This window comes from Cynocephalus volans, chromosome 8 (genome assembly GCF_027409185.1).
Source record: "Cynocephalus volans isolate mCynVol1 chromosome 8, mCynVol1.pri, whole genome shotgun sequence".
NCBI lineage: Eukaryota > Metazoa > Chordata > Mammalia > Dermoptera > Cynocephalidae > Cynocephalus > Cynocephalus volans.
Window position 1 is genome coordinate 73,834,302 of NC_084467.1, and position 12,415 is coordinate 73,846,716.

The 12,415-nt window shown below is 34.9% G+C and overlaps 1 protein-coding gene across 1 annotated transcript in view; it reads left to right on the top strand.

Moving 5' to 3' along the window:
* RPF1 (ribosome production factor 1 homolog) overlaps positions 1–12,415 on the top strand; it is a 21,171-nt gene continuing 8,756 nt past the window's right edge. Inside the window, exons 1-4 of the mRNA XM_063104525.1 lie at positions 1–249; positions 1,594–1,650; positions 3,765–3,845; positions 11,813–11,908. Coding sequence (XP_062960595.1) covers positions 22–249; positions 1,594–1,650; positions 3,765–3,845; positions 11,813–11,908 — 462 coding nt within the window. The 5' untranslated portion in view covers positions 1–21. The remainder of the gene's footprint in view (positions 250–1,593; positions 1,651–3,764; positions 3,846–11,812; positions 11,909–12,415) is intronic.

Genomic DNA, 12,415 nt, shown 5'->3' on the forward strand with positions numbered 1-12,415 from the left:
AGACGCGAAGAAACAAACACCATGGCGAAAGCCGGGGATAAGAGCAGCGGCAGCGGGAAGAAAAGCCCGAAACGGAAAGCCGCAACCGAAGAACGTCAGGAGGCTGCAGTCGTTGGGGATGAGGCGACGGAAAGCGGGGTCAAGCCACCGAAAGCGGCTGCCTTTCCCCCAGGCTTCAGCATTTCCGAGATTAAGAATAAACAGCGGCGACACTTAATGTTCACGCGGTGGAAAGAGCAGCAGCGGAAGGTACGCGAAGTGGGGAGGCAGCCGGGCTCATGCGCAGTGTCCCTGCCTGGGGACCCCCGGCGGACGCAGAGGGGAGCGCGCTGGTTCCAGTGTCCTGGTTCCCTCTCCCTGCTTTGGACACTCTAGGATCAGCCTTTTGCTGCAGCTTTAAGGTCGAGAGTTCCCTTCCTTGCTAGCTTATTCCTAGAGAACTCCTGTTCTCCTAGTAGTGAAAATTACTTCCTCTGGGCCTAGAAGGCAAAAGTGTCAGCCCCTCTGCTTTACCCAGTTTACCCAACGTTGGTTAATTTCTAGAATATGGGCAATACATAACAAATCCACAGTGTCTCTTCTCTGATTCCTGCTGCAGCTCTTACTGAAATTAGTACTGTAAAGTTTCCAGTAATTGTATTTTCTGTTTACAGCCTTATCCTCCTAATGTTCTGGGGGGTAAACTTAAACTGAAAGATAGGTTTAAACGGCTTGTCCAAGGTGACAGTGCTCATTTGTGGTTAAATTGTAATTGGAAGAAAGCATTTGCTTATCCTTGCACAGCATGGAGATGCACATTTATTCTTTTTATTTGCCTGCCTCCTCTTAGTAAGCTTTTTGAGGTCCTGGACTGATTCTTATTCAAAGTTCCAAGATGCATCCAACCCGATCTAAGATATTAAGGGATATCTTGGAAGTCTTCTTAGGATATCTAGGACTATGATTTTTAATCTGAAACCTGATGGATTGAGAGTCAGTAGGTCTGGAAAAAAAAGAATGTTTATTTTCTATTGTGTGTCAAGCATTGTCTTGAAATCTCCAGAAGTTAAGTTTCATAGTACAGCAAATTCTACTCATCTTTTTAAGTTCTTCCAATTTTTAAAAGCATATTTTGATTATAAGATATGTGGATAACTAGTGATGGTTTTATTGGAAACCTGAAAACTCATCTCTCATTCTTGTTTATTTTTAGTGCTCTTCAAGGGAAGCAAACAGTATAATTAAGGTCTTTTTTAGGATGCAACCGATTAGGCAAAACAACACAATCTGTTAACTTATTTAGATATATGTTTTGCACCTTTATTAATTTAATGTTAGGCCGTATAGTAAAAGATAAAGCTAGTGAAATTTTAAATGCCGAAACTTGCCAATTTAGATTTTTTGAAGGAGCAAGATCTTTGTTAAAGAAATCTTATTGTTTGGCCAGCTCATTTGGCTTATAGTAATTTAGGCATAAAAATCTAGATGCTTATTTTAATGGATTACAAAGATTGCCCAGTTTAAATATTCTAGCATTAGTAATATGTAGTTCCAGTTTGTGTTTGTAATATAACTGGTGGTTTCTCAATATTTTTTTTTTTTTTAACCCTTTAGGAAAAGTTGGCAGCTAAGAAAAAACTTAAAAAAGAGAGAGAGGCTCTTGGTGATAAGGTAAATAAAATTTTTAATCATCTACTTTCTATCTTACATTAAGAATGTTTTTTTTAATATTTACATTTAACTACTTTTAAAGTTTATTTTGAAACATTTCAGATTTATAAAAAAGACATAAAAATAATATAACAAGCCCCTTTCTATGCTTTACCAGCTTAAAAAATAATGTTGAAAGCCCCTCATCTGCTTCTTCCTGATTGCTTTCCCTTTCAAAGATAACCACTCATGAACTTGTTTATTTTTCCTATGCACTTCTTTATATCTTTACTATGTTTGTGTACCTAAACAGTGAACACAATGGTAGTGTTTTTCAAGTTAACTTTATGTGTTTGTGAGGCAGAGACACCTCTCCCTGACTTTGGGAATGGGGAAGCTCTCCAGGTTAGGCCTGGAGCTGGAGATGTGACTTGAAGCAAAAGCTCTTTGTCAGGCAAGGCTGGGGAGAAAACAGGGCAGAGCCTCTTCTTGGAGTAGGGTGGGAGTATGTAAGAAAGAGAGCTGATAGAGAGGATATGAACCTGTGAAGAGTAAAAGTGGGGAGTTGGGGGAGGGTGAGACACCTAGATGGATTATGGCAAAGAAAAGAGCAGAAAAATGCATCAAGAAAGGATTTGGCTATTTTTGTGGTCTTGATAAGAAGTGAAATCTTTCTATTGAAATTTTGAAAAGAACTACTGAATACTCCCACATTATTGCACAGCTGTTATTTTCATTTAGTTTCATGTTATTCATGGTTACTCGTAGGATATGATTTATACCTGTAAAATGTTAAAAATGTACAACTCTTCCCACTCCTGTCTTTTTTTTTAATGGAAATATGATTGATTATACATATTTGTGGTGTACAGTGTCAACAATCAGTATTTGTGTACAATATGTGATGGTTAAATTAGGATAGTTGTCATATTTTTCATTATAAAATGTACTCATTTTATTCATAGTTACTCCTAGGTTATGATTTATACTTGCAAACTTTCATAACCATACAAGTCTCCCCACTCTCATCTCTTAAGATAAGGTACCAAGTAAGGATAAGGGGTTTTGAGGAAGAGATAATATAAATACTGTATAGACACTAAACACACTACTTTTTCGTGTATTCTAACAGTTTAAACCATATGAAATTATCAGTATTAGACTGTTTTGACCTGCAACATCCTAATGTTAGTTGTGTTTTTTTTGTTGTTGTTTTTTTTTTAACTCCTCAAGAGTTAGTCAATTATAGTCAAATTTTTGCTGGTCACCATTTGAAAATATCATCAATCTTGTTTTTTGGACTGAAAGATGACTTCCTAAAATTGCCTCCTTTAAATCACTTAAAACAGTATTTGTTTCATGGAGCAATAATAAAATACTAAGTAGTTTATTTGTTCGTATTTTCTTCATATCTCTGCTACTATACATTATTTTGAATTAGTTGTAGTTAATGTATACTTACACTTCTGTGTTCCTGCTCCTTTAACAGTTCATTTACACAATTTCTTGGTCTAAGTTGAATATGCATGATTGCTGATTCTAACAGTATTCCATCATGTTGATGTGCCATCACGTGTTTGGTCATTACCCTGTTGGACATTTGCCCTGTTTGCTGTTATTTCCATTATGAATAGTGATACTACAAATTTCTTTGCATAAATTGTCTGCCCCCCTCCTTTTCTCTCCCCGTAAGTCCCCCAAAGTTGAATTAACTAGATCAATGGATAGACTTTGTTATATATTTCTGAATCACTCTCTGGAAATATTGGAACAAAGTCATATGCATATATACTTTTATAATTTTTTCCATTCTGGTTTTTTTTTAGCTACTTGATATTTTTCTCCTTAGTGGATAATTATTTTGATCCCTATTTCTTTTCTTTGCTATTTCTGCCTAGTTTTAAGCCATTTTGTTTAATGTTAGCCATTTTTCCAGTATGTATGTCTCTGCTCAGATTGTTAAAAAGCGTATTCAATATTGTTATTAGTACTGATGTAGCAGTACGAGTGGGTTGAAATGAGGAACAGATGGCATTTTTGAGTAATATGTAGGTTTTTGTTATTCTTCCCTAACGGTAATGTGAAATAATTAATATAAAATGCTTGTAAAATTTAATTCTTTCTCTTTTATCTAGGCTCCACCAAAGCCTATACCCAAGACCATTGACAACCAGCGAGTGTATGATGAAACCACAGTAGACCCTAATGATGAAGAGGTAATGTTAGAAGTCTTAAGTGAATTTGAGTGATCACATTTGGTAAATTATCTGTTGATATGTTTATGTTTAATTTAAAGTGCTGGCTAAGTTGTATAAAGGACTGATTTAGCTATAATGTTGGTGTTATTATTTGGTGTAGATTATTTCATAATTGAATTTCCCAATAATGCTATAGAAAAATGCATTCAATATTTATTTTCTACAAATGTATTTTATGCCTAAGTAAACGTTTACATTTCTCATTCAGTCTCTGACTAGTACTTTTAATGTTTTAAAAGAATTCCTCATACTATAGATTTTTGTAGCATTTGTTAGACATTTTGATGCCTAAGGATAACATTTGATAGCATTTTTTGTATCCTTATAAAACTCTTTGTTTCAAGATAATCTTCCACTTTGCACATTTTCTCTTTAAATAGCTTGCCATGGTGCAGTGAGAGAATCAGGGTTTTAAAACTGTATGCTTTTAAAATTTTTGTAGAAGAAACTTGGTTTTATAGTGCTTGTTTTCAAACAATGCTGTCAGTATTTTTTCTCATATCTCCTGGTATGGTTGTTCATTCATTCATTCAGTCTGTCTTCCCACAAATGTTTACTGATTGCTATGTGTTGGGATCTGTTTTAGGGACTTGGTATCCATCAGTGCACAAAATACACACCATCTGCCCACCCAGAGCCTAACATTCTAGGAAGTGAGACAATAAACATAATAAAATAAATAAATTGGACATAAGTTAGCAGGTAATAGGTTAAAGGAAAAAAGTACAGTAAAGGAGATTCAAGACTACCTGGAGTAGAAAAGGATTTACAGTTGTATGTATATAGATGTTTGTGTGTGTGTGTGTATTTTAATATTATTTACTTTGACATACTTTCCGACTTAATAGAAAAGTAGGAATTAATGTATACCCTTCACCCAGAATTCCTAAATATTAAATTGTACCACACTTTGTTTTCATTTATATTCTCTCTGAAATGCTGAAGTGGCAGACATGATGCATCTTTATTTCTGTATACTCAATACTTCAGTGTGTATTGCCTGTGAACAAGTGCTTTTTAATAAGCACAGTACAGTTATCAAAATCAGACAATTAATATTGATATACAGTATTTTTATCTAATCTATAGGTTTTATTCAAATGTCACTACTTGCCTTGAAAATGTCCTTTTTAGCAAAAGAAAAGTCCCAAGTCATGCATTTCGTTTCATCGTAATGACTCTTTAACCTTCTTTAATTCAGAACAGTTCCTCAGTCTTCATTTGCTTTTCATGACATTGACATTTTTGAAGAGTACAGACCAGATATTCTGTAGAATATGAGTTAATATAAGTTTGTTTGATGTTTTTTCTGATTATATTCAGTTTATGTACTTTGACAGGCATACCACAGATGTGATGTTTTTTCATTTTAGTGTCTGTTATCAGGAGTCACATGATGTTGATTTCACGTTACTAGTTATGTTAACTTTGATTACTTGGGTAAAGTGGTGTCTGCCAGATTTCTCCATTGTGCAGTTACTCTTCGTTTTTCCCATTGTAGTAAATAAGTATCTTGGGGGGAGATACTTTGAGATTATGGAGATGCATTTTACTTCTGGAACTTTCACTCAAATTTTGCAATTACAAGTAATTTTTTCGAGTCTGATAGGTGTGAAATTGTGTCTCAGTGTAGTTTTAATTTGCAATTCTCTTCTTATGAATGCGGTTAAACATCTATTCATATGTTTTCCTTTATTTGTCTCTAATCAGTTGTTCATGTCTCTTGCCCATTTTTCTATTGGTGTGATTGGGATTTTATATATGATGGTTAGGGTAGGCTTCATTGGGAAAATGATGTTTTAGCAAAGACTTGAAGGATGTAAGAAAAGTTAGCCGTCTTTGGGCAAAAAGAACTCCAGGATGAGAGAACATACTCAGTGCAAAAGTTCTAAGGCAAGAGCATACCTAATATGATTTTGAAGGATAGCAAGGAGGCCAGTGTGACTGAAATTAAGTGAGCGAGGGGGGAGGATTATAGAAGAGGTGCCGGGAAAGTGTGGGGAAGGGGAAAGGCCAGATTAGTGACTTTGTTGGCAATTGTGAGGACTTTGGTTTTACAGTTAATGAAATGAGGTGCCACTGGATGATTTTGAATGATGTGATCAGACTTAATTTTTAAGAGTGATTGACTGTTATACTGAGAATATAATTGGAGGGGTAAGCAGAGTAGTTAGGAAGCTACTGAAGTAATCCAGGAAAGAGATGATGATGACTTTGACTAGGGTGGTTACATTCAAAGTGGTGAGAATTGGTCTGATTCTGAGGTTTTTCCTGGGTATATTTTGAAATTAGAGCCACTGAAATTTCCTGATACATTGGATGTGAGGTGCGAAAGAACGAAGATTCAAAGATGGTGTCAAGGTTTTAGCCTGAGCGATTAGAAGGTTGGAATTGTCATTGACTAGATATGGAAGGCTGTGATTGAAACAGATTTAAGGAGGAAATCAAGAGTTCAGTTTTGGATATGTTATGTTTGAGATGACTCTTAAGAGTTTTTGGAAGAGACATCAAGCAGGCAGTTGGGATATGAGTTTGTAATTCAGGGAAGAGGTCTTGGCTGGAGATAAATTTGGGGATAATAGGCACGTAGAGGGTACATACATGTGAAAGTTTCTCTAGAACATTTACTGTGGGAGAATTTGTTGGGTCATGGGTTGTATGAATGTTCACTGTCTGGCTACTGCTAAGCTATGGCTAAGGCCTGGAATCCTCACAGTGCCAATTGTCCAGCTCTTCCTACTGTTTGTGATGGCAGTGTAAAGCTAGGCCACCACGCCAGTTGTTGCAGCTCTTTTACCTGCCAGTAATGCTGCACCGACTGGGCCAATGTTTGAGCTAGGTCTGGGTCTGGAGCTCCCAGACCCCTCAAGCCCATTCACAGACTGGGTCACCAGACCCCTCCACACCAGGCTGGGTCACTAGACCCCTTCACGCAGGTCTATAAGCTAGGTAACCGGCCACACGGTCCTTGGAAGCTGCAGTTCTGGAAAAAAACATGGCTGCGCAGGGTGGGCACCCGAGGCAGTAAAACACCAGCCAAAGGGGCGCCACTATGCAGGCGCACTTACTTCATCCACACACACAGTGTTTACCGAATGACCCTGAACGGGCTGTGAGGCAACGGGAGCCTGACCAACTTATTCTATTTTCCCAACATTCACCTTTACAAAATAGTACCAAAATGTTTTCCAAAGTAGTGGTTGTATCATTTTACACTTCCGTAGTATCAGAGCAGTATTCCTGTTCATGCACATTCTCACCAACTCTTGGTATATTCAGACTAGTAGTGAAGATCTATCTCATTGTGGTTTGAATTTGTATTTCACTATTTTCTAATGTGGCTGAGCATCTTTTCATATGTACTGTTTTCTTTAGAGATATGCCAGTTCATGTCTTTCACCCAACTTCCTATCAAGTAATGTATTTTACTGATCTGTAGAACTTCTCTGTATAATTTGGATACTAATTATATGTGTTAAAAGTATCTTCCAATTTATGGATTCTCTTTTTAATTTCTTAATTATTTAGCTTCTTAATAAGTCTTGATATCTGTAAGGGCAAGATGCTCCTCACTCCCACCCCTAAATCCCTTTCTCTCTCCAGGAGTGTTTTCAGCCTTCCTGGGCTTTTGGTTTTGTGAATAAATTATAAATGGCACTAAATCAGATCAATTTGGGGATCTCTATATATTGCTTTACCTAGGCTTCTTTAAATAATGAAAATGTATTTCAATGAGTTTCATAATTTTCTTCATGCAAGTTTTACATGTACATCTTGTTAAAGCTGTTCCTGTTTTTCTTTGTGTAACTTGCATCTCTTTGAAATTGTTTTGTTTGCCGATTTATAAAAAGACTAAATTTTTGGATAGTGATCTTCTGATCAGTAGCTTACCTAAACTCATTTCTAATAATTTGTCTGAGTATTGTTTTCATTTTTCTGTTTAGATAATCATTACTGAATGACAGTTTTGCTTCTTATTTAAATCCATTAACAGTTTATTTTTCCCCCCACTTTTGTGCTGACCAGAACCTACAGCATAATATCAAATCAATAGAAAAAGCAATAGTGGCATCTTTGCCATGTTCCTGATTTTAAAGAAAATACTTCTAATGCATCATCAACATTTGTATCATTAATGGTTAATTCCTTGTAGATTAAGGAAATTCCATTTATTCTTATTCTGGTTTTTGTTTTGTTTTCTTTTTTTTTTTTGTGGCTGGGCTGTATGGGTATCTGAACCCCTTGACCTTGGTGTTATGACACTGTGCTAATGTTTTTTCTTTTGTTTTATTGTGAGATACTTTTTCTGCAAATAGTGAGATGATTATGTGTTGTTTTTCTCTTTATTGCATTAATGTAGTAAATGACACAGATTTTCTAATGTTAAACCTCTTTTTCATTCTTGGGATAATCCCAATTTGGTTATGGTGTTTTATCTTTTTTTATATATTGTTTTGCTTTGTTAATACTTTGCTTATCTGTGTTCATGTGTGAGACTGTAATAATACCTCCTTTTCATTCCTATTATTATATGTTTGGGCTTTTTCTCTTAGTTAGTTTTTACCAGAGATGTATCTATTTTATTGTTGCTTTCAAAGTACTTTTTCTTTGATCCTCCCTATCGAATCTTTGTTTTCTAATTTATTTATATCTCCTCTTATCTTTATTGTTTATTTTCTTTTCCTTCTTTTGACTTGTCCTGTTTTTATTTTATTGATTTGCTAATTTTTCATTTTTTCTAATATCAGCTGTTAAGACCACAAAGTACCACTTTTGGTATATCCCACAAGTTTTAAAATATGCTATTTTCATTATTGTTTAAATCAGAGTATCTCTTTTAATGGAAGATTTGTTGATTTCTTCTTATAATTTCATTAGTTTTTTGCTTGATATATTTTTTTATTTCATTAGTTTTCCACCAATCTTTATTATTTCTTTTTTCTGCTTACCTTGGGGTTTATTGCGGGGGGGGGGGGGGGGGGGGTTGTTTGTTTTTCTGATAGCTTTTTAAGATAGCAGCTTAGGTTATTGTTTTTAAACTTCTTTCCTTCTAATATAAGCATTTAAAAATTTGGTTTTCCCCATGTGCCCTGCCTTAACCACAGCCCATAAATTTTGATGTGTTTGTTGTGTTTCTATTTAATTTTGTTCGAGTTATTTTGTAATTTCTCTTGTGATTTCTTCTTTGGCTCATCTATTATTGTTACATTTAATTTCTAAATATTTGAGGATTGTCCAGATTTCTTTCTTGCTGATGATTTCTAATTTAGTTTTATTGTGGTTGTGGAACATTGTTTGCTTTCAGTCCTTTTCAATTAAAGAGACTTTTATGTCCTAGCATATGGCATGTTATGGAGAATGCTGTGTGTAGCCCTTGAAAAACATTTGTATTCCGCTGTTTTGGGATAGATTGTTATGTATATGAAAATTGGTTCAAATTGGTTGGTAGTGTCCTTCACGTCTTCTGTATTCTTTTTGAATTTGTCTTAGTTGTATCAGTTGCTGAGAGAGTAATATTAAAATCTTCATCTATACTTGTTGAATTGTCTGTTTCTTCCATTCCTTTCAGTTTTTGCTTCATGTTTTTTGGGGGTTCTTTTGTTCAGTGTGTGTATATTTATAATTATATAATTACAATTATATCCTTTTGATATATTGACCCTTAATCCAATATATAATATATCCTTCTAGTCTCTAGCAGTATTTTTTTTTTCCTTAATGTCTGTTTTGTCTGATGTACAGTACATATAGCAATTTAACTTTCTTATGGTCATTGTTTGCATGGTATATCTTTTTTTTTTATATTTACTTTCAATCTGTTTATGTCTTTGAATTTAAAGTGTGTCACTTATAGAGAGCATATAGTTGGATCTTGCTTCTTTATTTGGTTTCACAGTTAACATTTAATGTATTAACATTATTGATGTAGTTAGATTTACTTCTGCCATTTTGCTTTTTTTCTCAAAATTTCTTACATCTTTATTTTTCTTCTGTTTTTTCCTTGACAGCTTTCTTTCATATTAAACAAATATTTTTATGCTGTTTTAATTCCTCTTGATTTTTTAAGCTATATTTGAGGGTTTTCTTAGTGGTTGGTAAAATATACCAAGTTTGTACTAGTATAGCTTCATTTTCTCCACCCTTGTTTTTGCTGTCATTATCTTATATACTACTTCTGTCTGTGTTATAAACCTAACGTAATAATTACTATTTTAAAGAATCTCATATTTTTAAAAGAAATTAAAAGTGTACACACACACACACACACACACACACGCATGCATGCAAAATCTTTTATATTTACCTACATATTTACCATTTACGGTGTTCTTTGCATCCTCTAAATCTAAATTAGCATCTGGTGTCATTTTCTTTCAGCTTGTAGGACTTCTTTTAGTCTGTTTGTTTTTATAGCAGATTTAATAGCAGCTAATAATCTGTGTTTATCTGAGAATGTGGATGTTTGCCTTCATTTTTTAAAGATAATTTTGTAGGTTATAAAATTCTTGGTTGACCTTTTTTTTCGTTTAGTACTTTGAACATATCATTCCACTGCATTTTAATCTTCATTATTTCCATTATCATTATTGTTTCTCTCTACCTTCTCTTATTTGTTTCAGAGTTTTCTCAGTTTTTGCAGTTTGGCTCTGATATGTTTAGGTTGTTCTTTATTTATCCCAACTTGGGATTTGTTGAGTTTCTTGGATCTGTATGCTGATGTTTTCCATCAAATTTTGGGTGTTTGCAGCCATTATTGCTTCAAATATTTTTTGTGTCCTTTCTCTCTCTCCTCTTTTTCTGGGTATCCCTTTACACATACTATTGAAGTGTTTGATATTTTTCTACAAGTTTTCTCAGCTTTGCTCCATTTTCTATGATTGTTTTCTCTTTTCTTCAGATTGGATAATGTTTATTAATCTATTTTCAAGTTCATTGATTCTTCTGCCTTTTTAGATCTGCTATTGATGCCTTTGTTTTTCTTTAAATCTTGGAATATATTTATTATACCTGCTCCGAAGTCCTTGCAAAATTCAGCATCTGAACCCACTCAGTTATTATCAACTGCTTTTTTCCTGATTATAAATCATATTTTCTTGTTTCTTCACATATCTAGTAATTTTTTTATTGCAAACGGGACATTTTTGAAAAACATATTGTAGTAACTCTAGATGCCGTTTTACTTTTTAAGGGCTACTGGTTTTTTGTTTTTGTAATTTGCCTGGACTTAATAACTGTGGAATCTGTCCCCCCCTTGTTAGTGCAGTGTCTCTGATCAATTTTTTTGTTGTTATTTTTAACCTCTCTCCCTAGTGATGCCCCATGTGTGTGTGGTTCATGGTCAGCCATTGGTTAGACACAGGTTGTGTTAAGACTGAGCCCCTAAGACTTTCACTTACAGAGCTCCCCTTTAAATTTCTGGCTGGTCCATACCAACCTTGAACTGGGTCCTGAAACCTTGGACTGGCAAAGCTGTGGGTTTTCACCCCCTACCATCATCATTCCTCCCTCTCCTCCTGATCTAGTCTACCACCTCTGAATCCAAGACTACTGGTTCTTACCTGCCATCAGCCCTGAAGTTGGTGATGTTTTTGTTTTCACCAACCAAGTTGATGGGGGAAATAGAAGTAATTCCAGGCAAGGTTCCTGATGTTCTTGCCTATGGCTGTAGCTATTTTTTGAGAATAAACCATTTGTGCCCTGAAGTGATTTTTTATAATTTTATCCAGTTTTATACTTGTATTCTACAGAGGGGAAGTCATCTAACCTCTTCATGTTGCCATTAATGTCAGTCCCTCCTGAGCCTTCTTTAAATCCCCTATCAGCTAGGTATCCAGTGTTAAACAATCCTGCTGGAGCTGCTTTTAATTTAATGGCATGGTAAAGTATTTGTTTGATATAAAATTATCTCTCTTCTTTGTTCCTAGGTTGCTTATGATGAAGCTACAGATGAATTTGCTTCTTACTTCAACAGACAAACTTCTCCCAAGATTCTCATCACAACATCAGATAGACCTCATGGGGTAAACACATTGATTAGTATAGTTCTTGAATTCTTAATTTTCTTATATTACTTCTATTTAAAGTACTCTGTTCAGTAGAGTTAAATCATCAGTTAATTGCTGTAGATAATGCCTCTGAATAATCTAAATAAAATGTAGTACTGGTAGTATGATGTTGATTCACTAAGCATGATTCTTCAGGACAGGGTTTCTCAACTGCAGCACCATTAACATTTGGGGCTGGATAATTCTTTGTTATGGTGAGCTATTCTGTTCATTATAGGATGTTTAGCAGCACCCCTCGCCTCTTATCCATTAGATGCCAGTAGCAATCACACGCCCCTACCACCACCAGTCATAACCACCAAAAATGTCTCCAGGCATTGCCAAATGTCCCCTGGTGGAGCAAAATACCCCCAATTGAGAACCATTGCTTTAGGATGATCAGCCTTTGATAAAAGATGAAAAACTGTTCCGATTTCATTCTTTTCTCAGTATTGCTCTCTTAATAACACTATGTTATTATAA